The 27,528-nt window shown below is 47.7% G+C and overlaps 2 protein-coding genes across 2 annotated transcripts; one reads left to right on the plus strand and one right to left on the minus strand.

Moving 5' to 3' along the window:
• The first annotated feature begins 489 nt into the window (after nucleotides 1–489).
• LOC135813106 (DENN domain-containing protein 11-like) lies at nucleotides 490–10,377 on the plus strand. Its single transcript, XM_065326325.1, has 8 exons — nucleotides 490–668; nucleotides 2,254–2,353; nucleotides 3,133–3,442; nucleotides 4,070–4,208; nucleotides 4,593–4,718; nucleotides 5,379–5,541; nucleotides 8,728–8,778; nucleotides 9,292–10,377. Exons 1-8 carry the CDS (start codon nucleotides 509–511, stop codon nucleotides 9,497–9,499), a joined length of 1,257 nt encoding a protein of 418 aa, XP_065182397.1. The 5' UTR covers nucleotides 490–508; the 3' UTR covers nucleotides 9,500–10,377.
• Nucleotides 10,378–12,846: 2,469 nt separating this feature from the next.
• On the minus strand, nucleotides 12,847–23,597 carry LOC135813112 (polyunsaturated fatty acid 5-lipoxygenase-like). Its single transcript, XM_065326332.1, has 11 exons — nucleotides 22,261–23,597; nucleotides 20,186–20,562; nucleotides 19,259–19,414; nucleotides 18,472–18,633; nucleotides 17,627–17,807; nucleotides 16,790–16,995; nucleotides 16,238–16,399; nucleotides 15,714–15,817; nucleotides 14,842–14,920; nucleotides 14,182–14,436; nucleotides 12,847–13,765 (listed from the first exon to the last, which is right to left on the minus strand). Exons 1-11 carry the CDS (start codon nucleotides 22,436–22,438, stop codon nucleotides 13,520–13,522), a joined length of 2,106 nt encoding a protein of 701 aa, XP_065182404.1. The 5' UTR covers nucleotides 22,439–23,597; the 3' UTR covers nucleotides 12,847–13,519.
• Nucleotides 23,598–27,528: the final 3,931 nt, after the last annotated feature.

The following is a 27,528-nucleotide window of genomic DNA, read 5'->3' on the forward strand; positions in this document are numbered from 1 at the left end:
TCGCAGTTGTCCTTGCCGTCAGGTCCACGTCATGCAATTCTCAACTATTTCGCGTACGGGATAGTCGTCTTTGTCGTACGCGACATCGGCGTTTACCGAGTGGCATTGGCACAAAGCAGACCGTTGACGGGGTCACGTGTCAAAAAAGTATCAACAAAGTGTCGTCTAAGTGTCGACCACGTGTATAGCGGTACACTCAGCGGTACACTAATTCTCGTGCCATTCTCGTGTCACAAAACTGGAACATCGAGTACCAGTATGGAAAGGCTTCAGACATGTAAGCCTTTCCAATCCGGCAATCGGCAATCATGTCAGTGACATGACATCACGTGATTCACGTCACGTCATGCATGCACGTCATGCATGATCATGATGATTAATCGATTGTGTCACTCATAGTTTTTATGCGACATAATCGCGGCAAAAAAACATTTTTTTTCAGCTGACACGTACGTATGATGCGATAAGTATGCGATCACGTCAATCAATCCGAAAATTTGGAGGCGAAATGGCGAGCATGGACAAAGACGATCAGCCACTGTTGGCAGAGGATTTGACGAATCCTAGAGATCCAGTAGCGGAAGAGCCTGGTAGCAGTAGACCAACGGCATTCTCTTTTGATGATGTGGTAACGGGGATCTTCGTTGTGTCTTTCGACACGCACAAAGGTTTGTGAAAGAAATACAAATTTTACTTTTGAAAGACACATTATTGGCTACACATATTGCTGCGTATCAGTCTCTTGTCGCGGTAAAGAGAAGTATCTCAGTCACATGTTCTCGTGCAAGTGGCTTCTGCAAGCGAGTGCAGCATAGAAGTACATCCAGGGTTCTTGACGTAAAAGTATCTTGGTCACATTAGCTGCAATATTTTTTTCAAATTATTCATTTTCATGGCTGGATGAACATGGAAAACGGAAGGAAGTGTTCACGACCACGTACTGAGAAGAGCATGGGGAAGAGGGGGGGGGGGGGGGGGGCGGGAGTGGGGGCATGAGCACAGAACACTATTGCCCTGGACCTTACTACACTTTAAGTTCAATACACACTCAGGAATGCACCATAATAGCTCAAAAAGAGTGATAGCCTAGAATTGGCATGATGCTCAATGCTACGTACAGTGAAATCTGGAGAAAAAAGCACCCCTTGGCCCTAGTTGTAGTGGTCCTCTGGGACAGGTGGTCACCTTGACAGGTTTTACTGTACGCCGGTGAAACCTGTCTAAGCTGACCGCTCAAGGGACCTTGGAAATGTGGCCTCCATCTTCAGGTTGTTTCCTTGTGTAGGATCATTTGACTGGAAATAGCAACCTTTGGTCCTGGTTGTAGTCACGATCCTCTTGGACAGGTGGTCGTCTTATCAGGGTGATCACCTTGGCAGGTGTTACTTTATCAGTTTTATCAGTAGCAATCAGTATGTAGCAGCTGTACAGTGCATTTCAAAACTATAGACACGTAGGGTTTTTGAAATATTTCAAATTTGGCTGGAACTTTTTGAGAATAGTTTTCGGAATATTGCTCAGGATCGCTCCACAATTACTCTCATATAGTTTCTAAAGGATTGGATAACAGACGCCCAATTTGGAAAAATTTATGCACAAAGTGATCACAGATTTTATGTGGTATAGATGCTGGCATAACGGTTTTTGCCTAGGTACGCGTCTATAGTTTTGAAATGGACTGTAGTTAGACTACATACAGTACATGTATGTATGTATGTATGTATGTATGTATGTATGTATGGTAGTGTGAGCGTGCGCAAGCGTTTATGTTTGCGGCAGGGAGAGCTGTTGTCAAACATGGGAAGCATGCGTGCCAGTTTGATTGCGCAATTTGCAAGCACAGGCCGCTTATCTGTGACGCATGATATGTGTCACAGATGAGCGGTCTGTGTTCGCAAGTTGCAAAATCCATCATCGTTGATCTTGAAACTCGGATGTTGAGCCAATAATAAATGTACAAAGGAAATGGATGCATGGATACGAGTTGTGAGTAACTGTCCGCCACTGTAACTAGATAGTACGTCAAGTATAAAGTCAGAAAGTGCGACAACGAGGCATACAACTAACAGGGCATTGAGACATTCAATGACCTGACACCTTGCTCCAACCCTTATCCAATCTTTTTTCTTTTCTTTTTTAAGAACACTGCTACTTGATTTTGCACTGTTTTTGCATGTGAGATTTCACGCCCATCACAAACAAGCGGACACGACGAATTCCCGGTTTGTTATCGTTGACTTCATGCCACTGCAGGCAACACGGTGGAATGGAAGTCTCCGGAGTCCCTCAATCTTGCTGGCCTGGAGTTCAAGGCGATGGCGAGCGGCTTCCACACGGTCAGCGACGATTATGTGTAAGTATAGTACAATGCAGGCACAGTGGGTTGGTCAAAGACCATGATTGAGATACGAGAGGTACCTGGTTCAAGTCCTGCCTGGGAGCGGTTTTTCCAGCCGTGCTGCTACCCACAGTCAACTGGGAACTTGTGGCCAGGCACAAGGGGTACATGGATGCAGCTAATGGGGTCGATTTCGGCACTTGTGCCAGTGGTTGTGAGACTTGCCCACTCACCCCCACCGTTAGGCGCTGCATCTGCCGCTAGGGTTTATCGGGTGTTAGCGGCCGTCGTGAGTTCCCTTCGGGAACGGATGCGATAATTTACTTTTTACTTTTTTAGTACAATGCACTGTCGGTCGCCGAAGAACTGGGGTGTCAGCCTCCTAGCCTAGACCGTTCTTATTTTTATGTATCACAGTCTATGCGCAGTTGAGTCATCGTGTATACATTGGCATGCTGTGCTTGGTGAAATTCTTGCCTGGTCGTTCTTCGGCGCTCTGTTCTTCAGCTACCAACAGTACTGTATGATTGGTACGGCTGAACATGATTCTATTGATAATCAATGTCGCCAATGTGCATTCAAGTTCAAGCATACAATGTCTTAGTGCCTTGTCTTCGCAGCTTGCAGTTTTAATTGTAAAGTTGTCTCGCTGTGCACAGTGTTCTTTTACTTGTGTTTGTTTTGTTTTGTTTTCTAGTAGTATTGATGCCTGATACATGTGTGTGTGTGTGTGTGCGTGTGTATGTGTGTGTGTATGTGTGTTTGTGTGTGTACATGTGTGTGTGTTTGTGCAGCCTGTTCAACTTGGGCGGCCTGTTCGGTCTCAGCTGCTACCAGAAGATCGCCGTGGACAGCGCCGAGGAGCGCGGTGCACGCATGCGCAGCGTGGGCGTCCTATGCCCGTCATTCTACGCTCTGTGTCGTCATCAAGACTTCCTGAAGAAAGAGGTGCAGCGTCAAGTGGAGGACCCCAACCGCGGCCATGAGCAGTTGCAGCGTTACTACGAGGCGCACCAACCGAGCGGCGCCTCGTTTGCGCCCCAGTCGCCGCTGCCAACGGACGCTGCCGTAACGCCGGGCCAGTCGGTGATGCCGCGGATACAGGTGCGTGTACGTGTGTGTTACAGTTCTTTAGTTTAATGTGTATTGTCGATGTGTATGTGTGTGTGTGTGTGTGTGTGTGTGTGTGTGTGTGTGTGCGTGTGCGTGCGTGTGCGTGTGTGTCTGTGTGCGTGTGTGTGTGTGTGCGTGCGTGCGTGCGTGCGTGCGTGCGTGTGTGTGTGTGCGTGTGTGTGTGTGTGTGTGTGTGTGTGTGTGTGTGTGCATGTTTACTGTTATTATTTATTATGCATGATGTGTTGTGAGTACAAATCCTGCCAGAATGTATGCTATGTGTAGTCGACTCCTGATATACCGAACACCAACGTGCAGGAGAGTTAGTTCTTCACAGCCGAAGAGCAGAAAAGGCACTCAACCATACAAACAGCACGTCATGCCTGGCATGCGGCCTGTGACTGCATGAGTGCACTTGGTTTACAAGCTTTTCTACGATATGTGATTCGCCATATCACGGAATTTACTACATGCGAGTTTGTGATAAGTGGAACCGTGGAGGCGACTGTAGTTTCTATCGGTCCACTTATGCCCTCTACCTTTGACCTAACTGTCTCCTCCGGACACCTGAAATGGCGCGTACCTTTCCTATGTACTGTGCTCTTTGTGTGCGTGCAGGCCCGTCATCCTCCGGGCTGTGTGTCTGAGTTCTGCTACTCGTTCGGCGCCAAGATCTTCTCCCTGTGGCGACTGCTGATGCTGCGCAAGCGCATTCTCTTCATTGGACATCCACCCGTGGGACTACTGTGCGGACGAGGTAGGAGTGCATGATTTTGTGTTTTTTTTTATTTGCTCAAATGAAGATTAGAACTTTTTCAGCTTGGGAAAGTGGCTCATCTGCATATAAAAAGTTTGCACAGTCTGTGAGCAGTTATGTATCCTGATGAGAAAAGATTCTCATTGAGCAGGTTACACCTGTAACCGACCCATTGTTTTCACCATAATAGTACACCTGGTCAGAGGTCCACTGTACAATGCATTGCTGCTTTTGTGTACATGTGTGTGTGTGTGTGTGTGTGTGTGTGTGTGTGTGTGTGTGTGTGTGTGTGTGTGTGTGTGTGTGTGTGTGCGCGTGGGAATGCATGTGTATGCGCGTGCATGTTTTTTCTTCTTTTCTCGGCCGTGTGCGTCCATCCGCCAGTGTATAGCTGTCACATGACGAGCTGTACGTCGGAAGTCATCTCGAGCCTGGGCGACGTACCCGGTCTCTTCTACGTCAACGTCAACGACATCTCTTACCTGCAGCAGCAGAAATCCTACATTGCATGTAAGTGCAGAGGAGCTGCAGTGTATACCGGTAGGACAGAAACAAACACATGTGTTTGCCAGACCCTGTACCAAGCGAAATCCTGCATTGGCCGGACCAATTTTCATGCACCAAAGTCCTGTGCATTCCTGAATCAAGCGGAATCCTGTCATATAATCAGGATAGTTTGCACTGCGCTAAGGACGCCCGGTAACAGGGCAGGTTTTCACGGTACCCTGGAAATAACCTGCTTCTCCTTGCATCTGCTTCATCTATACGCCATGCATAAAGTACTGTTGCAAGGTCCCTTCATGTCTTGTTCCAGTACATGTAACTTGACCTCGTATGTAGAATATCTTGCCTACGAAAGAACTACACCTAGGTCTCTCTTATCCGGACCTCGTAGTTACGGGCACCTCGGTACACCGGGCACCCTATGGGTGAGTGTTAGTGGAAATACTGCTACATGTACTCTTTTTGTCAGTTTTTGTGGAATTAGTGACGTCATGTACCAGACCTCTGGCCTTTCCCCATTGAAACACATTTGATTCGGAGTTAGGGTATTTCAAAGTTATGGACAGTGCCCGGTCCTGGCCCACCCGGAAAAGTCACACCCTCCTGCCCCCCCCCCCCCCTCTCTCATAATACTACAAGTGTCTATCTATCTATGTCTCTATGCAGGCACAACAGAGACTATCTTCGAGACGAAGACCACTCTGTTTGACGTGCTGGTGCGTGGCGATGAGATTGCCGTGTCGGCCGGCGCAAAGCAGGAGGGACTGGAGCATGTGGTGCACGTGTCGCGGGCTGACGAGAGGCGCATGGCGGATCTGAACCTGCAACGGTGAGAATACATGTGCAGCTGTAGTAGCAATACTGTACAGCGAGTGACATTGAGTTCATTTTTGCCTCCTGGGTGCAATGCTTGAGCAATCAGTAACTTGATGTTGCTGGTTTTTTGTTGGTTTTTTTTGTTTTTTGGTTTCCCGTTCTCGGGGCCTTCTATTCGGTACTCTTTGTAGTTGTACTTCTGTACTGTTGAGCTATCCGAATTCAAATAAACATTAAAAAAAAAAAAAAAAGTGCTTTTCTTTCTTTGCATCATCATTAATTTTTACAAAAAAACACGGAATTAATTAATTAATAAAAAACATGCTTCCAAGTACATGTAGAGATGTACAGTGACACCTCATTACGAAGAACACTGATAACAGTTTGGCAATCTTAGCCAATCTATAACTTTTGCATGCAGAGACGCGAATCCACACAATCAAGTAGACACTACCTTCCTTTCATCTTTGATGGTGTGGATTTGCGTCCTTGCATGCGACGTTATAGGTTGCGAAACAGGCTGCGAAACTATTGACAGCTTCCAAACTACCGCTTGAACTTATAACAGTGATACGACGAACTTTCTCTTTGAAAGACCTTGTGAGAATACTAGTACCGTAAAGTACCGTTGATCCGCCCCCACGCCATGTCGCTTCCCAGCTGGGTTTTCGGCAGGGGGCGGGAATTAGATCAAGGCTGTCAAGTGCAGTACGATGTACAACAACCTAGAGGATCAGACTCAATGTGCTGGATTGTGCACATTTTGATCCTGGATTGGCAAGTATTGTGTACAGCAGTGCATGCGTCGGTTCAACATCGTATTTCGTTGTATACGCCGAAGTCGCTTCACAAGGAGAAAATCGACAGGGGGCGGGAATTAGAGAGGGGGCGGATCAACGGTACTTTACGGTAGTAGCAAAACTCTCAATGTCCTGCATCCTTCACGATCGCCAACTGTACACAATAATCTCACTCAATCCTCTTTTCCATGTGCGCCAAGGGAACATAGTCGAGTGTACATTACTTGCACACTACTTAGTTGTGCAAGCTTGTAGCAGGTTAGCAGGCCCGGTATGGTACATAGCTGATCAACGTAGTATGGGCAGATCTGTCATAAGTGGCTACCCCTGGGTGCTACTAAAGGCAACTACGGCCCACGGTAGATGGTCGTATGTTATATGCAGGGTGCGTAGCACCCTTAAAAACCCTTGAAAACCCTGAAAGTTTTTCTTCCCCCGGGAATTCCCTGAAATCCCCTCAAATTTTGTATTTTATAGAAAATGTTCCTTGAATCCCCTGAAATTTGTTTTCCAGATCACGCGATCCGGTAGACCTCCGTACTCAGCGACTGACTGTACATGATATGCATAGATCTACGAGTGCCAGTCCGGTCACCTGTACTGGTCATGTGAGTCGACGGCCTCAGCGGCCGGCGCAGCTCGCGTGAATCTTTAGTTCTTTACGGTATTTTTTTGATCGCCATGTACGCTCGACTATCGACTGTGGTACGACGGTTCCTGACTGTAGCGAAACTGGAATCCGCCACTGCAACTGCTTTTCCGTTTTATTTGTTTGTTTTGGCCTTCAACAAGACAAAGTGTCTTCAGTTTTTTTTTCGGAATGCCGAAGACGTTTTACAGAGTTGTACTTGTTCTCCATGCCAAAAGGCAAGTGTGTTTTCAACGATCGCTGGTTGTCTTTAGACCCGTACAAAGACTGGCTAATTCGCTAAGAACTTAGCGATGGAGAAGCATGATGGTGACGGTGGCTCTACTACTTGTAGTATTGATGATCAAATCTTCGATTGTTGACATTCTGAATCAGTGAACCTCTGTGTGGCTACGGATATGTGGTGTCTAGCGGCTGTATGACATCTGTGAATACCCTTGAAATGCCCCTGGAAATCCCCTGAAATTTTGTGTATAGATTGTGCTACGAACCCTGTATATGTATCCAGAGTACTGGCATGGTTAGCACACGTAGCTTATCAGCTCACTGTACACGCACATCTGTGATACGCGATCACCGTTTGAGACGACTAAACCCTAGAGTAGATGGCCGTACGTTATGTCCAGGGCACTGGTGTTACACTCTGTTTACAGCCAACCTCATGGATAACGACCTCGGGTATGCAGGCGCGTGCGCCGGTGCCCTTCAAGGGGGGGGGTTCCGGGGACCTCCCCGGGAAATTTTTCAAAAAATGAAGCAAAATCCTGCATTTTGAGCGGAAAAAAAAGGGGGGAGTTCCGGGCACCCAGGAACCCATGCGGGTCACGCGCCTGGGTATGTGTAATAACAACTCACGAATAACGACATGATCTTCAGACCTAGTAAGGGGTCGTCCGCAATTATCGAAAGTTTTTTCCAATCCGTAGTAGCTTCAAATTTTTCCTCACCCACCCACCCACCCCCCCCCAGTCCGTAATAAAATATTATTGATGGACACACAACCGAACAATAACAGTCGTCAGCGCCAGCGCTAGACGGAAGGACTTCAAAGGAGTGCATGGAAGACGGTACTCTGGACGAAGGAGACAGTGAAACTCAAAAATAGAAAGTGTCGACTCGCCGTCGAATGCGCCGAACTTTATGATCCCCGGCCCAGGAGCAGCCAAGGAAGCGCGCGCGGGGGCGCAGAAACTGCCAGAACTAGAAAATATTTGTAGTAGACAGTTCGCGCGCAGCCGCGCGTGGAAAACAGGGGCTACACGTAGACGTACACGTGGCACGCGCACGTGTCATATCGGAAGTTTTTCAATCCGTAACTGGCCTTGACCCACCCACCCACTTTCGAAGCTACTACGGATTGGAAAAAACTTTCGATAATTGCGGACGACCCCTAACCATGTTACTGCATACTCTAATTTCAGAAATATTTGGTGCTCAATATTTTCGGTAGTTGGGCGAAAGGCCAGATTAGGTGAACAGAAATTTTAGGTACAGAGAAGCAGTTCCCTATTGGATTATGTGTGTTCGTGCCCCGGTGTATTGAAATTTTAGGTACGAAACAGATGCACCGAAAGTAAAAGTACACCGGAAATTTGTGAAATTACAGTACTTTCAACAACTCACGGATGACGATAACTCGCGAATAACAACCCTTTTTTCATGCACAATCGAGGGGGTTGAGGGTCGCTGGTCACAAGGCTGACTGTACATGTGCCGTGGTGTTCTGTCTCATCTGTGTGCTTGCCTGCAGGAGTCAGCTTTCGGCCGAGTCCGAGACAGGAGAAGAGGAGCTGTTCATGAGGTACGTGATGTGTGCGTGTGTGCTGTGGTCTAGTCTGCACATGCTACCTCTGCGTATCGGTATTTGAATACATGTACAGTACGCTGCATATCTGTGCAGGTATGTACTCCCCGTTGTAAGAGGCTCGATATCGACGAGCTTCTGCGGCTCGTTAACGAGTACGAATTGAATCCAGACTCGTCAGCTGGACGGAGGATTCGTTTGGCGGCTCATTTCTGATGAATGCAGCTGAATGACTTGTCAGGAACAGGACAGCCACTCATTTCTCTGGTACACAGAAGCGTGATCGGTGGTGACCGGTGGTCTTCAGTTGGATGTTGAGAGTCATGTATGCACACACGCGCGTGCACACACACACAAACACACACACACACCACACACACACACAAACACACACACCAGCACATATACAACGCCTACACATCTCTCTCCCTGCACTGTGAATCTCAGTATCCTTGGTGGCGGTGCACGCGTGTATACGTGTATATTCACCTGTTTGTGCTTGACACACAGCTTCTTTCAAGACATGAACAATGCCCTGTATCGGTTACTGCGCTCCTCAGCCGACTCTCCCAGCCATCGGCTGACGATGGTGGCGCTGGAGGAGATCGGCATGGATCCGTACGACATTGACTTTGCCCGCCGACTAGCCGACGTGCATAGTTTGGAGGTGGTGGCGCAGTCACCCGTTTGTCCGTGCATCAACTGCTCCATCTTCTAATCTGCGTGTGCAGAAAGCGTTCGATGGCCGTACACGTTCCGTTGCGAATTTCCTAATCCTATTGCAACGTATAGCTTGCCTGGCGTTTTTTGATCCAGCTAGCTGGCTGAATTGGCATGCTACGTACTTGCAGGAATACGTAGGGAAGTGTCCCAAGGCGTCTCCCATCCCAAGATCACTAGTAACCATCGCGATCACGCCTCTCAGTTCACAGGCTGACCCCATCTCCCGACCGACCCATGAGCCAATTTGGCTTTTATTTAGTTTTCGAACCCTATGCCATCTCCTTCTCATGGCCTGACCATGCCATGAACTGTACATAGCCGTGTCATGTGACAAGCAGCAGTAAAGACGCTTGCGGTGTTTTGAGTCTCTGTTGCGCTTTGCGTATATTATTTTCCCGTCTGGCTGCGCAGAGTGTTCCCCGCGCTCTGCGTACGGAAACCATCTCCCCACTGCACATACTTTTTTTTAACTTTCTCAAGCCGCAGCCCCCGATTTCAGCATTCCATCAGTTATTCTGCATCTATTTTAATATCCGGTGCAGGCGCGAATAGCTCGACCTCTTTATTTCTTTAGTTGTGTGTTTCGTGCGTCCGCGAGCAACTCAACCTCTTTATTTCTTTATTAAAATTGTGTGTGTTTTGTGTCTGTGTAACTAATTACTTGTCTGATTGTTGTCTTCTTGTGATTGTATTGTGTTGTTTTGACCAGGGAGTCGTAAACTGACTCCCTGGTTTTGACTTTATTTGAATTCTGAGCACTATGAATCGATGTATGTGTCACTCCTGCTTTCAGGAAGCTGTACGCTTTCGAACAGGTAAAGAGATTTGAATAGAGAATAGAATAGAGATTTGCCTTGTCAGTGAGTGACTTGATTTTTCGCAGACTTTTGGTGTGTGTGCATGTGTGCCGGCAGCTGCTTTGGGATCGTCCACGGAGATCACCTTCCGGTTTAGCAGCCTTCTGATGCTGCGACGAAGCCTGGAAATGTATTTCAATGTGTCAGGCAATACCCAGCTATTGACACTCCACTCCACGTTAGACTTCGTTGTGGGTAACATACAGATTACAGCCAGCGATTCGAAGCCATTTCTTGTGCTCCTTGACCGGGTAGATCTACCAGGTGACATGCACTGCTGCAGCATGCTATACGTATGTCTGGGATTGCAAATAATAATTGGACAGCTTTCCACAAGCAGGGGTGCATGGCCTATGCAGGATGGGAAATCATGACTACAAACCAGCATTCTTTACCTTTGGGAATGCTGATAGAATGCATGTTAGTCTGTCCCTCCAGGAAATCGCGATTCCACGGATGCAACAAATTTCGCGATTTTGGCCCAAACCCGCGATTTTCAGCAAAATCCGCGATTTCCCGCGTTTTTATGTTGTTTTCTGCACCATATCTCACATTTTTATGCACTTTTCACGCAGTACTTTCCATGATCCTGTTTTTCGGTATATTTCCATGATCCTGTAGGTTATTTGCACAGCACGACTCGTACTACTCCCGAGTAGATATACGATGCAACAAATTTCGTGATTTGGCCCAAATCCGCAATTTTCTGCAAATAATTCCGCGAATTCCTGGCAAGTTCTGCATCATTCCGCACTTTTCGTCGCATTCTTTGTTGTTTTCTGCCGCAATTTCTTGCGCAAGTTTTCGAGAGTTTTTTCCGCAAATTCCCGCAGGCCAGGGACAGGTTAGTTGCATGTACCACGGCACCGCCTATCCACTGCTGGTGCTATTTATAGGTATGGGCTGGAGAGCAAAGAGAATCATGTCGCCACACATGCACCGTACACTGAATGGTTATGCAGATATTCTTCAGCGACTCAAGTCCGTCTGCAGAGTAGAAATGACAGCAAATCTTGGAATCACGTTCTCACTCCTCAGAGCGAAGAAGGAAGCAGGCGACCGTTGCAATTTGTCTGATTGTGAACAGTATTTCTTCCTCCTGCCTGCCTACCGTCGGTACCGCCTTCACGAGAGCAATCGCCGCAAACACTTGCGGGTCACCACAGCCCAGCCACATAATACGAGAGCTGCTTGTTGGTCTCCTGCTTGTTGTAGACCTACCATGCATGCCGCCTTCCTTGGTGGATCAACCGGAGGGCAAGTAAGGGAGTGCGTTGAAGTGAAGAATAGATGGTTTAGGTTACTTGTCTGTGTAGTATCAAGATGTCCTCTTGGTACATAGTATCAACTACATGACTGTAGTATCAAGACTAGAGTACATAACCCCGGGGGTTATGGAGGCGCTGCTCATGGTCATTCCACTGCCTTTCTCCTCGCCTCCCTCGAAAGCTTCCCACCGAGTCTGTCTTTCTCCTCGCATGATCCCAAAAACTTGAAGATCCTGTGGTCGTATGAACCTGAGCCTAAAGTGTATTCTAGTTGCGCCTATGTTTACATCACCCCACCCAACCCACACACGTGTATAGTGAGGTTCTGCTATACGTGAAACCAAGCTCGCGCTATGAATGAGCCTATGATCCCAGCGTGCTGCAGCCTACCGTATATCAATCACATCTTCCCCGGAAGTCAGGTTGCTGTCTGATGCTCGGTAAAACCGTGAGTTACAGCAGAAACGTTTTGATAGGCTTCTTTCAAGTGTGTAACCCCAGGGATTATGTACTCTTGAACTTGAAGGTACATGTACATGTATTTTACTACTCTGGGCTTATGTGCTCTGGGGTTATGTACTCTTGATAGTAGGGAGGTTTAGTTCCCACGTAACGGAAACGCGTACGTGGGTGATCCACGTAAAGTGGATGAAGGGCACCCACGTTGCAATGTTGTGTTTAGTCACACGGAACAAACAAAAGCATAAAGCGAAAGGCCCAAACCTGGTCAAAGACGAAGCTACCCGGGCCTAAGAAGCTCATCGAATATTTTGATTTCGTGCTTCGGAAACTTCTTCAGCTGAGCACCCTCACAGCTTGCACAATGCGCTCCATTCTAATTTTCACCCACGTTCTGGCGGAACGTGGGTGAGCCTCCATACACGGCATGTCGTGAATCAGAAAACGTCTGTACGTGGGTCACTGAGTATCACGTGGTACACCCACGTAAAGTACCCACGGATTACGTGGGACTAAACCTCCCTAGTATTGTTACTACCGTGTACTCCCGGTCCCTTATTTCGGCCCTGGCCTTGCCTGGGACAGGGTACCTTGATACGTTGTACTTGTAGCTGTAAATTATGTGGTCCACCTGCGTCCCACAGTAGTGCCCGAGGATAATAGACTACAATAGTGCCTGCACAATTGGTTCCTACCAGAGAGTTGAGTCTATACAAGTCCCTGGTTACAGGCTGTGAATACAGATTTACTAGCTCGAGAACAGTTTATTTTTGTGTTGAATTTTAGATGAAAGTATGCGGTTGATAGGCTGCATTGCCATATGGGTCAGTCATGAAGCTGCCATTGCTCGCTTGAGAGTACAATCATGTACAAAGTCAAGCAATATGGTTCAGGTCCGGTCCAAAGTTTAGAAAATAAATGCAAGATGGAAATTCGTAGATAACGCGGATGAGCATAATCATATAACGGCAAAATACTGGTGGAGAAACAGCCGTAAGCCCGCTCCTTCATACCATGTCATACAGGCTTGTAATAATCGTAATGTTACGTATAGCCGAACGTGTGGCGGTACAGGCACTGAGAAACATGCCTTAACTCATTCATACTTCGTTCCTAGTGGGAATACAATAATTCGCCGTGCACGTATTTTGTACAGTCACATTGCTATGTACATGAAAGCCAGCAGTATGAAGCACCGTTCGAGAGAGCAGCACCGGCTAGCTGGGGAGCATGCATTGCACAGGGAATTTAAAATTCAATTTATACATGATAATAGCATTTAAATAGCAATGATTCCATGCGAATGATTTCTAGCCGGCCAGCAATAATGGAGAAATCTGAATGAATTTTTTTAGAGGATTGTGCTACCTATATGTATATTTCAGTGAAGTCAGCCTGTGCCATAGCGTTGTTGCGTGTAAGGCACCAGCTTTAAATTGCTATGGAGTTGGGCAGGAATGTTGGCAACATGTTGCGGTACGGCATGAGACCGGCTCTGCGACGGTCGATGTTTATCTGTCGCAGGTTGGCGTCCACGGCCATCAGCTTTTTCCGATACTTGCGCACGATCTTGCCGGCCTCGGCCCTGAGGTGTGCCGGTCCCCGCAGCTTGTCGGCGTACGTCAGGAGGTCCGTGTACCGCAACGAGGCGAGCTGTGTGGCAACGCCCGTCTGTTCCTGTAGCATGAACCACACAGTGACTCAATTATTAGTTTATTACTCATATCTTGAAGTACAACTTGAAACGATATGGTGGCATACATCCCCACAGAATTATACTTGTAGCCAAACCAGGATTATGTACTGTGTACTGTGTACTCAAACTCATCCAATCTGATCTACAATACGTGACCCGGTGCAACACTGGGAACCATTTGTAACTGCATTCTCGCACAGCTTTTCATACAGCGCTACAAGACCCACCCTCTCCTGGCATATACCGGCATGGTCGGAACCCCATCCTCTTGTTGCCTGATGATTGCAAGAGCATGATACTTGAAGTAGCAGCAAACAAGCCATGATCGCCCTTGTTGTTCTGTCCCGGTAACCGCAAGTGACATATCCAAAATAGACTGCACCCAACCCACACTTACAATGGCCATCTGATACTGTGGCAACATTGCCACGAGGCCGTCATTGTGATCGTTGGACGTGATGCTGGCGATCTCGGTATCGCTCCACTGCTCCGGCCGTTTGAACACGGTGTAGGCGGTGGCCGGAATGAACGAGCCGATCTCCTTGACCGGGTAGTTGAGTGCGGCATGCTGCGCCGAGTTCACCCATATCACCCTGATCAGCAGGTCGACCAGGTCGGCTCTGCCACTGAACGAGGACGGAACTCCCTTGTTCTGCAGCATTCCAAAACAAGAGTCAGGTTGAAGAAAGCGAACAGCGGTTACAGGCAACAGCGTGAGAGCGGTATGGGGTATGAGTAAACACTTTGACTGCCCGCGCAGGCAAGCAACCGACCAGCTATGAGTTAACAAAGTCTGTACTCTTTGCATTCAATTGGATTCAAACCGGATCATTTCACTCGTTGATATCTAATGCAAGTGAGAACTTCAGTCTTGGAGCACAGGCCATGATAATCATACTGCACCACATACGGAGTGCACCCCCCCCCCCACACACACACACATGCACAGTTGTTGCACTTTGAATATTGAAGTGAAAGCCGTAGTACGTGCAGGGTAGCAGCAGTGCCTTGTTGGTTACCATGGTAACCTGGTGTACGGCCTGCCGTGCCGACTAACCTCGTGTCTCTTGCTGACCTTCTGTATCCACTTCTGAAGGTTTCGATCCTCATACACTGCCTTATCGGAACAGTAGAACCTAAGGGTTCAGAGAGTATTCGAGAACACAGAAACTTCAATAAAGAGAAGCAGAAGCAGGGGTGTCAGGAGCAACACTATCGTATTTCCCCGATTATAAGTCGCACCCCCATTGTCAGGTTTGAGCCATAATGTTTTGATGTATTATTCACTTCAGTAGTAAGTCATGCTCGATTGTTGCATTGTATTTGTTTTTATGGATTCTCCACGGGCCTTAGCCTTTGTAAGTCGCACCCCTTTTTTACCCTTGGGTTTTAGTGTAAAAAAGTGCGACTTATATTCGGGAAAATACTGTACTTGCTATCATGGAGTGTGGCTGGTTGGTGAACTGTTCGTGCTGTCGTGTGCAAGCACTGTGCGGTCTCGTCGGGTCAAACGAAAAACCTATTACGTAACTACTGAAGAGAGAGCATTGCACAACATCAACATGTTGTTGACAGATTGGAGCAAAAAACGAGGCTTGGCTAATGTGGGTACAGTCAATACTGTGCTTGTGAAGGCCACAGCTGCAATTATGTGTTTAATGCTATACCATTCCAACAGCAAGTTGCCATCGAACACACATGCTAGAATACTGAGGTCAAGCTAGAGAGAAGAACGACGGAAAGGTTACTCGGAGAGAATTTCTAAATGGAGACGGGAAGGAGGTGGAGAAGGAGGAGTAAGAGGAGGTGGAGGAGAAGGAAGAGAAGGGGCGGGAGAAGGTTGCTTTGGTATAACCTTGCAACATGTACCCCACACGGTTGCTACATGTACTAAACTTAGACTTCTAAGCAAATGAGCTACTTTCCTACCTGGTCACGTATGCCTTGACAAACTTCCTCAGCACACTGTAGACTTTGAGGCCATCATCCCGAAACGGATACTGCTTCAGAACGGAAGTCTCCACGCCACGTCTCTGCACAGAAAATCCATCGAGGAGAACACCAAGAATCTCACACACTATAAAACAGTGTCTGGTTGTGTACGCCAAACTATATCCTGCATTTCGGAGCTGTTGTGCATGCGTGTGTTGTATCCTGGCCGGTTGGTATGGTGATTTTACAAATATTCGATTTTCAAGTAAGTTGTTGGAACAAGCTGCTCTCGTTCAAGTGAACTATCTTGTGACAAGCTGCATACCGTGTAGTAAGTTCCAGGGAGGCAGAAGTAGGCTGGTTCACTGGCAATGCATGCATACACACACACTCCTAGTCTTGCCGCACACTGCACCTGAGCTCATACCAATTTGACGTTTTGTAATAAGAAGTCTATGCCTCGCGTACTGAAACATGATTCATTTTAAAGAGGACACATATTAGATCGAGACTGGCCATACCTCGAGACCACCGAGCATTTCCGTGTCGTCCCAAGTCCAGTTCTCGTAGCTGGATTTGATGAAGTCGCCGAGGCCGGAGAAGCCGAAACCCGCCACCTTTGTCACAGAGCCGCACTTGCTGGTCAGAAGTTCAAAGCCTTTGCTGTTGATACCGACAAGGCCCTGCGATCAGTAAGCAAACACACAAGAAAAAAGCGTAGACAATAGCAATGGTTGAGTGTGCAGGAGCTGGATTGTTTAGGATACAGGTTTGCCATGGTCAGTTCCAACTGTGAGAGATAGGTGGTGTTGGGCACCTCTTGTTTCAATGAGCTCACCATAGTAACTAGTGTCGGGGGGGGGGGGGAGTTGATGTAGTATGCATTCATATTGATGAGCACACAGTGCAGAAGGCAGTCAGTGTGGGATTAGAGATGGGCTATGGTGTAGCAGGCACCTTTTATGATGTATAATCATTCTTTCAGCCCCCAGAGATCACATGGGATGCCTGGTAGTGATGTAAGATGGCTTGCGAATGCGAAAGCATCATAGATTCGGTGCCCTTTTTCTCACCTCAAAGTGCTGCTGCAGCAAGATGTAAATCGGATGATAAAATGGCAGGCGGATGAACGCTTCCACGGCAAACACCTCCGAGATGAGATGCGAGTTGACCAGGTGGTGACGGATCTGCGACGTCAGACCATCGGCGTTGTTTACGTACATCTTGCTGACCGTCCACCAGAAGTATCCCGAGTCCGGAGTGTGAATGGGCGATGCTTCTGTACAGCAAAGTGACAGTGAATGTTGCATGTGCACAGGCAGTGAAACACAGTGAGGGGTTTTCCGCATTGTCGCGGAAATGGGTTTTCCCCATTGTGTAATGGCATACTTGTGGTTTTTACCGCTGACACAGGGTCCACACAGCCACCTGGAGATGCGGTCGTGTGGAGTGTTGAACAGTGCTCTCCTGATTCCAGCATACTGGTACTCACAAGCATTATCCATACCTTCCATATTTGGCAACCCACAATTGACTTACAGCATAGGTGCCCAGTTTTTTCTTCAGTTTTTGGCAAGGTCTTATTATCTGTGTGTATGGGGGGGGGGGGGTCTTGACACCATCAGCCCAGTCATCTTTGCTTCACAATTCTGCTCCAAGCTCCCGTTTATTTCTTAGCGGTGAAGTACATAACAAGGCAGCTTTTTTAAGACTACAGAAGGCTTTGATGGTTTTGAGCTGATAAACGATGGTATTAGGGGATTTTTTGATGTTTTGAGCTGATGAACCATGATATTTAGGTATTTTAGATGCCTGTGTTGTGGACAGCACAATCATAGTCGAAGCACTGCACTGCGAGAATACCGGCAGCAACAAGAATCATGGCGGGGGCAAGACGCAAAGTCACTTACGCGTGTGTCCCAGCTGGATAGCTATGGGCTTGAGTGGGTAGGCTGGGTTTTCGGTCGCCACGAACAACGCCACCGGCGCCATCATCAGCCGATTGGCGTACGCCCCTTTGGCCTCCGGATCGCCTCTGATGTCTTTCAGCAGTGGGAAGTGAAGCACGTACAGTCGCTCCTCCAGTATCGCCTGCACGGGATTCAGTCATGGGAAGCATCATCGTCACAAAACACACCATTTGAAAAAGAGTAGAACTGGACATAAATGAAACTCAGGATCAAATGGTTTATCTGGTGCAGTGTTTTCCCGAGGGTTTATCCGTTTTATATAATATTTATCCGGTGCAGTGCAATCAAATTTATGCAAACACTTGAGCATCAGTGACGCTTCACCCGATTGGCCATGTTAAACGGTAGTACGGGTTTCTGTCTCGTGGCCTGATACTGACATTCGATCATCTGATCTAATGATCTCAGAATGTGATTTTCAGCCAACTATACACATGCTAGTGGGGGGGGGGGGGGGGGGCGGGGGGATCGTTCTCTGTATCTAGTCTCCTGTAACATCTAGCAAAGCAGAGGGAGGTGAATGGGGAAACCCCTTTTCAAAAATATCTTCTTGCTTGATTCTTGCTTGGTACCGTATACAGATTTTTGGAAGTGGTTAAATTTGCAACTTGGTCTAAATAAATATGTTAGACAGCGTTTGAGCAATGTCGAAAATATCATGCATTTATCCTCCAGTGGGATATTTCAAAGCAGGTCCGAAGTATTGCCTAATGCTTTCTGTCATGTTCAAGATCTCGACTTCACTACATCCGTAAGGTGCCCGACAGCCGGGATCATGACTGTACCTTGGGCACGGTGAGATCGTCTCTTCCGAGTGCCATCTTGATTGCGACTGCCAGGTCCAGGGTGGTGTTGAGCATGGCCTGCAACTGCTGGTAGTGCACGCCAACCGACCAGTTGTAGGTCACGCGCTGCAACTGCAGTGGGTTGACTCCCATCAGGCGAAGCTGTACGAGATGATCAAATTCCACATCAGCTGTCATAAGCATACATCACTGCACATGTTGTCGAACGGGTAAATGTAAGTGAGTATTCATCCTGGTGAATGGTGTACATGATTACTTGGCTGCAGTGGAGCCTCCGCATATTGAAGAAGGTAAATGGTGTACACATTGCGATATTTGACTGATCACACCCATGCGGTGGGAAGTGAGTATCTGAGAAATCTCTTCCGTGCATATCCTAGCCCACAGAGTGGAACTAGTCCTCTGTTCACGTGAACAGAGGACACATGGATGCGCGTCATCCATTCGGTTCAGCCAGAGGAAAGCAAAATGGCTGCCGTGCACGCTGCTCCTGAATGGCCTATTGGCAACACTTTCCCATTATTGTTCCTTTGCTCTCTTGCCTGTATCCCACCTGAGGAGAAGGTTTGAAAGTACACTCATGGAAAACTTTCAAAAGTTTGCTGTTGAAAACCCTGAAGTGTGTCCTCCTTATTTTTTTATTCGCTAGGTGAGGGAATGGAGATGGGAAACGTCTCTAGAAAATTGACTGTCACCTCCAGGACTCGAACCAGGGACCTTGTGTCTTTCCTTCTAGCATTTGTCTCCGAGGAAACCTTTCCATTACCTGTCCGAACACGTTGTCGTCGTTCCAGTGGTTGTCCTGCGGCAGCAGGGGGTCGGTGGCATTGTCTGGCGTCCAGAGACCCGGTGGTCGCTTGGCCTGGCTCATGCCGATGCCGTAGTTGTCGCGGAAGAACTCGTACACCGTCGTGTAGTAACTCTGCGAATGGAAACAAAGCAGCACATGAACTACCACCGGTATCCTATTGTCGCACAAGCACTGTGCCAGTAACAGACATGAGTTAAGAGCGATCCAAGAGTGTTCAAATAGGATAATCAAAGTTTGGAAATATCACCCCTTAGTCAGTTGCATGTGCATGGCCACGGCCTGCAGATCTTCTCCGATGGCCGCAAACGGGCTTAGAAATTTCGGATAATCAAAGTTAGGAAATATCATCCCTTAGTCAGCTGCATGCGCATGGCCACGGCCTGCAGATCTTCTCAGATGGCCGCAAACGGGCTTAGTGCTGCTTTCAGGGTTGTCCCAACTCAATAGTGATGGCAGCAGGGTCTTTCAAAATGGCAGAAAAAACCTATCGCCCCGTAGAGGACAAGAACAATTTAGGCAAGGCAAGGCAAGAATAAATTCTTACTCTATGTCCCACTCTTCCATATGCTGAGCAGTTGGATATTTATGTGTTGTTTGGATTGATATCTAACGTAGGGTAGTACCTTTGCTGTTTGCGTTATGCAGAGCTCGCTGACTTGTAAGTTTGAGCACTCTAGCAAGGTACGTTTGGGCCTGGTTTAAATCTGGTTTTGGAAAATTTATTTTTCATTGCTATCAGGTTCGACCTCATTTCCTCTGTGCTGCGCTGATGAGTCCACGAAGGACGAAACAGTTCTGTCCGCAGATTGAGTAACTAACGGGTGTGTCATTCGCAGAAACCGTTGTCCATGACATCACAAGCATGCCCGGGCACATTCTTACCATTTTGGAGATGAGAGTAGGCGGGTGTGTGACTTCGTAGATCAGGCCGGTGGCGTGCGTGGCCTGCATGGTGTATGTGAAGTCCTGGCACCAGGTCGGGTTGAAGGCCACGAAGTAGTGGAACTGCTGCTGTATGAGAGTCGTGTTGCACTCGCAGAAGCACGGCACGGGCAGGTACTGGGTGGTGTTGAGCGGCGTGCAGGACGGCTTGTCGCAGTCGCCCAGGCTGCCGGGCATGGTCGACGCGTTGCGACTCACCAGCGGGATGCCGCCGTAGCGCTCGCTCTCGCTCCTGTCCATGAACTTGATGGCCTGTGCGTAATACTTGCATCTGGTCTCCACGTGGTGGTTGAAGCTGCAATCAAAGCCGCGGTATTCTGTGCAGAAAGAGAATGTCCGCATGGTTAACTTAGGCCCAGAATCAGATAGTGACATTCCATCGTACAGCTGGGCACGCAACAAAGCTGTGAATGTTTTCTAGCTCAGTGTTGTAGCTCAGTGTTGTAGCTCAGTGTTGTAGCTCAGTGTTGTAGCTCAGTGTTGTAGCTCAGTGTTGTAGCTCAGTATTGTAGCTCAGTGTTGTAGCTCAGTGTTGTAGCTCAGTGTTGTAGCTCAGTGTTGTAGCTCAGTGTTGTAGCTCAGTGTTGTAGCTCAGTGTTGTAGCTCAGTGTTGTAGCTCAGTGTTGTAGCTCAAGTTACAATCAATAATTGTATTTCAACCTTCACTATGACAGGTCGAGCAGCTCTCATTCAGTTCTGAAGTACCGGTACATAATTATAGAGAGAGAGAGAGGGGGGGGGAGACAGAGAGATACAGACAGACATAGGCAGAGAAACAGACAGTCAGACAGACAGACAGACAGACAGACAGACAGATGAGATAGAGGGGAGAGAGAGAGAGCAAAGAGACAGATACAGACAGACAGACAGACAGACATACAATGTGTATCTGTCTGTCTCTATCTCTGTCATATAGATAGGCAGACAGACTGACAGACAGACAGACAGGGGAGGGAGAGAGAGGAAGAAAGAAAGAGAAAGAGAGCGGGAGAGAGAGAGAGAGAGAGAGAGAGAGAGAGAGAGAGAGAGAGAGAGAGAGAGAGAGGGAGAGAGAGAGATAGAGATAGAGAGAGAGAGAGCATGTACCCTCCTTCTGTCTTCGGCAACACTCAGAAACTTGTCTCTTTCTAAATTTGTATCCTGCCGGGCATCAAATATGGATCCTCGCGCTGTTAAGCATTGATGAGCAAGCTACCTAAAAATACATGGGTGTTGACTAGAACATATTTTCCAGCACCTGGTTTGAACAGCAGCAAAGTGCTATCTTATGTTGCCAGTTTCTTTGTCTCCATTGCCGTTCCTATAGCTGTTGCTTCTACCTGTTACTGCAAGTCAATGCATGCTTTTATACAGAACCTTTCAGGATAGAGCTTCAATGCATAGTGGAGATTGTCAGTTGCTTTGGCCTTGAGAGAATACTTAAACATTTCAGGTTATGAAGTGAATGGCTGGATGAATGCATGCACAGAGATGCAGCCATGCTCTTATTTACATTGTTACATGTATCTCTTTATCTGATGCATACAGGAACTAGTAAGTGAACATTCACTCCAGCATTAGTGCTAAACTCAGCTGCATGATTGCTTCAAACAGTCAGTCAGCTCACTGAAGCACATGAACATCACGGTTTCCTTTGTTGTCAAGCAAATCCGCATATCTGAATTGAGAAATACCATGCAGCCATTGAATTATGTTTGGCTTGTGCCAAACGTCACGTGCTCACCGGATTTGTAGCCTGTCAAGTGTCATCATCGCATCCTGGTGCCATATAGCTGAGATAGCTGTACATGTGCACCGCTACCTGAACTATTAGTCTATTACCTATCTATACTCTCGGCTATCTCTTCGCGGCTGAGTCCCGTCTTTCTCTCCTTGCTAATCAGTAATCACCAGTTATGCTAGCTGCACGTACGTACGTGAACTGAGACACCTCTTGCACATGCACACGCACAACGCGTCCAGGTGCCTAACGTTAGGACTGGGGGTGCGTATCCATCGGACTCCAAGTCACTTACCTGATGGTGAATCGTCGCAGTCGTGAGCGTGGTGGCTGGCCGAGGAGGCATTACCGGTGACCCAGCCTGGCGCTGCACGGACACAGCCGGCCATGGCCAGCAGAGTGACAAGCCATAAGGACACTGAAAGGCCATCTCCCGTCCTCTTCGCATCCGAATACACGGAAAGGAACATCATGATTTGAACAAAAAGAACTTCGAACTGTCGAACGATTACTTCGCCAATGCCACAAAACAAAGGCTTGCTAGCGTTGATGGTTTGGAATCTCTTCCACTTTATTCTGCTGGAGTGGAGCGAAGATTTGTGCTTTTATACTCGCTAGCTTGTGGGCGAAAGCATTTGGAGCTTTCATCTTCGTACCGTAATACATATACTTAGGTGTTGCTTTCGAATTTCAAACACCAGCAGTAACACCTTGCCTCCATTTTCACTACATAATGTGCACCGTCCGTAGCTGCAGGCAAGATGAGATCACAGGAGTCCCACCAATAAATTCCAGCATTAGTCACGCAAAAAATTATTGTACTTCATCAGCCGCAGTCGGCTTCTCCCTGCTACGCATGACCGGGCAAGCCTTGCTTGGAAATAAGCCGATCACATATTGGCGACTCAGAGAGAGAGATAGAGAGAGAGAGAGAGAGAAGGGGAGAGGAAGGTGCTACTCCAGAAGCGGTGCCAATCGTGCTCCTTTCGGATGGGGGTAGTTGCGGTGTGGCTGGCATGGTACAAAGACAGACGGTGGAGAAGAGAAACAGTATTTTCGTCTGGCCCAACTGAACCCCAGTCACTCGTCCCTAATAGATTCTTCAAGAGAATTGCAAACATTGCTGATTGCATGGTTGAATTGCATGGTCAGCCGGGTCAGTGGCCTGACCTTGGGTGAAGATTGCTTCTCGATAGCTGATGAGTCGCCCCAACCGGGAGTTGAACACAACAGACATAACACAACAACATTGACAGCATTATGTTTGTAGATGACTCCCGCCTGCAGTTCCGTCCTCCTCTTTCAGCAATCACCCAAGCCACGCATACACCATTCATGGACCGTCGTTGCAGTCTGCGCATTATCACCTCGGCTCGGCACAAAATGCTGCTAGGGGCCTTTCGGGTTATGCTCACTGGCAGAGCATAGGCACCGCCGTGTTTCCCTTGCACACCGACTTTCCCCATGCTCTACAAGCGGCACCGCACACAATCACACGGCCAGGCCTACATGTAGCCTTCTAAAAATTCCTAAAGACTTAGCAATAGAGTCGTTCGTAACTGACAGCACAAGCATCTCTACCGCACAACGCAGCTCTAGAAAATAATCCCGACGCTTGCCAGCTTGGTGAACGGAGGTATATGACGGAAGGGCATCAGACGTCCTTTCAGTTCGAGAAAAATGTGCTAACCGATGTTTCTGGCTGTGCCTGTGGCAGTTTCCTGCCAGTTGAGGCTTTGACACTTGCCCTGTCGCACATCATGCTCATGGTGACCGAACGTCCCCATGTTTACCCTCAACTGCTCATGTTTTCTTTCGCTAGGGTGCGTACTCCACGACCTGGGTCTTTCCTCCTGACTGTTGGTCTGGGTAGCGGGTGCCAGAGTACTCCGCTTCCTGGAGTATCATTCATGACGACAGCTGTTTGCTTGGCCCGCTGGTCATGCATAAACAGGACGTTGGGCATGGGGCAGCATAATGTTGCAGTGCATGCATGCAGGCAGCACAGGGCCTGTAGCTGTGTCGTGTCTAGCGACATGATTGTAGATTTCGCTACATCATACATGCATGATCATGATGATCATGTATATGTAGGCCATGGCCGATTCGAAACCGCGTGCACGTGCGACGATGGTTGAGATCTCGAGAGTTCCATCGATGCGTCCACGAGTATACATGTGTAGTATGACACATGAGTCAGTGTAGCGCACATGGGGCATGTCTGGGGATTCCCGGCTGTCGACCACAAGCGCGATTTGTATGTGAGATGTTGTGAAGCGGCCACTCCAGACACGGCCAAGGCCGCAAGGGGCCACACGGCCTGCACTGATAAAATAATCATAATGAAGCCAGGGTAAAGCGGAACACTTTCCATACGCATATTATTGTTATTGAATTGTTTTCTCGCTGGGCATGTTTTCGTTGACCCCGCGCGCGGCCCGTAACTACCGGATATGCATGCTTTCTAGGCTGACCCCGGCTATTCTCAAGTACTGATGAGCAGCTGTGTACATGTACATGTACATGTAGCTAATAGTAATACAATACAAGCCTAGTATTGGCTCTGAACAGATTATGTCACGTGCATATTTTTAGACAACGTCCATCATTGGAATGCAGACTGGTCTGTTATTCACAGAACGTGATCTCATTTGGGTCATCACCACATGAGGAAGGATCCATACCAAGCAAGGCTCCAGAATGCAAAACAAAACATGCCATGATTGAATACACCGAAACACACACTCACAGCTACACAGATCACAGCTGATACATAAGATCTACGGGAGGCCCATAAGTACACATGCACCATGCCATCTGCGACGACACTGTATTATTATTATTATTATCAGGGAGTCGTAAAATATTTTACGACTCCCTGATTATTATTGTATTGATGTTGCCAACGTTACTGCATACACGTACTCATCGCCCAGTCACCAGGTCACAGTGACCTGCGATATGCTGCTTTCTGCTGAGCGATGCAGAGCTGCAGAACGAAACTATTACTTAGACCCACCGCTGAGATCTTCCCCCATTGTCGAGACTCCAACTCTCTGTCTTTCAGCACACCAGTGACTACAGACACTGGTTATGTCTGCTGTTGTGAATTTGATCCTACAAAAACCCGGGGTTGCGTTTGATTGAAATACAGGTAGTGACGGTACCTCTAGCTCTGGGTTTGCTAGCCAAAACAGTGGACCCAAGCGAACCAGCACACGACTGAGACTGTAGCCCAGTGTACTCGTACGTAGTTTGTTCTTCTGAAAGTAACGGTTACAAGGGTCAAGGGTCACAAGGGTCAAGGGTCACAAGGGTCAAACACGATATTCAGACCAGGCACGTGGCATGTATACATGTACATGACTACATGTACATTTTTTTAATAAGTACACAACCTACTCGTGAGAAGGGGAGAAGACAACAGAATATACGATAACAGAACAGCAGGGATACGGATAGGAGAGTAGGGGCTGCAAAGCAAGCCTGTGACTCCAGTGATGAGGCAAGCCCACAACACCGACCTATGGTCTCGGCGTTAACGTGAGCTTGCGCACCATTAGCCTAAAAGAAGGGGGTGATTTAGTGCGATAAAGACAAGAGAAGGTGAGGTAGAATCATGGGTGAGGAGAGATATAATACATGTGCAACGTAGTGGGTATGATCCCTGTATTGGCTGCAACTGTACATGTTGGTACTAGTAAACAGTTACAACTACAATATTACAAGACTGCACAAGCACAATCATGTACATGTTCAGTTGTCTGAGGATTGCCTTAGCTTTGCTATGTGCATGAAACGCAGCGTTACAACAATGACCTAGCCGGTTGTCTCTATGTCTCTCTTCGCCTTTGTGGCAATGCTCCATCCTTGTGGTGTTGAGCACTCTAGGCAATCTGGAAACCCTCGCTATTGTACAGGATTGTATGTAGGAACACTAATGTCAACTGTCCTCCACCTTGTGTTAATATGTGTGCCATCATCATACCTGCACTTGCGCTACAGAAGGTGAAGAACCTTCTATTCAAGGTACATGTAAAAGCTAAAAAGGCATTTACAAGTACTGTATGAAACAGGTGCTACACTGTAGTAGTACACTGTACCCTCACTGGCATCACTCACACTGGCATCACTCACACTGGCATCACTCACACTGGCATCACTCACACTGGCATCACTCACACTGGCATCACTCACACTGGCATCACTCACACTGGCATCACTCACACTGGCATCACTCACACTGGCATCACTCACACTGGCATCACTCACACTGGCATCACTCACACTGGCATCACTCACACTGGCATCACTCACACTGGCATGTAGCAAGTACAGTGAAACCTGTCTAAGACGACCGCTCAAGGGACCTTCAAAATCTGGTCTCCGTTACCAGGTGGTCTCCTTATCCAGGGTCATTTGACTGGAGACAGCATCCCTTGGTCCTGGTTGCGGTGGTCTTCTGGAACAGGTGGTCGCCTTCTCCGAGTGGTCGCCTTGACAGGTTTTACTGTACTAGCAACTCTGCTTTGTGCAATGATGTTTATTGGTGTGGTCTGTGGGAATCATGTATACTGGCAAGTCTGGCATTCACTGCAACTGATCGTGGTATTATATACATGCTCTACCGCTCTGTTTTACATGTTCTACCGCTGTCGACATTGCGTCATGATAACTCTGGGGAAAGATCTCGTGACAATCAGAGGAACTTCGCCAAATGTACTCCCGGTATGAAGTACTGATTAGTACACACAATAAACCCGTTCCACCATTATACGAGAAGCAGAGACAATGAGCACAAGGCGTTGAAAACTTCAAAAGAAATCCAATGAATATCGCATGCAGGACTATTGTCGTGGGAGTACTCGTGCACGTGTACATGTATGTAGTTTCCTTCCCCGCACTTCCTCCTCCTTCCTTCCCATTGGCGCGCAAGACTCGCTGCCTCTCCCACCCCTGCCACCCCCCCCCCCCCCAGTCTCGTTTCTCTAGAGCTGTTTCGCTACCGCCCCTGTGGGCGTCCTTGCTTTTCCTTTTCCTCTGTAGCTCGTCCAGTACATGTACCGTGTAGATGTCGGCAGCGGAGCTCAAAGCTACTGACCAAACCGATCGCTCTGATGAAGTCTAATGACCGACACAGCATTTTTTTTAACCGACTCAAACCATCAAAGTTTTAAAATGGAATGCTCTATACTCTATTATTATTATTATTATGAACAGTTTCGCGTACTTGAGGACCAGCCTCTTTCCGCCTCTGTGTTCCTGAGCAATGGAAGGAGAGAGACAAAACTATACTATTATGATGATGACAAGGGAAGACATGGACTGCAAGGTACGGTTTACAAATCGACAATAAGCAAATAGCACTGAGTGACTCTATACCTGCGATAAACAGAGCGATGTACATGTACATTCGTCGAGTCTTCCGGCTCGAGAGAGATTCTTCGAAACGCATGGGAGCAGAGTTATATTACATGTGTGTAATTGTTGTCTCCCGATGCTGAAGAGTATGAAACACATCCATCATGTGCATGTACATGTACTAGTAAGTTAGTCACAGCGA

Source organism: Sycon ciliatum, chromosome 1 (genome assembly GCF_964019385.1).
Source record: "Sycon ciliatum chromosome 1, ocSycCili1.1, whole genome shotgun sequence".
In the NCBI taxonomy this organism is placed as follows: domain Eukaryota; kingdom Metazoa; phylum Porifera; class Calcarea; order Leucosolenida; family Sycettidae; genus Sycon; species Sycon ciliatum.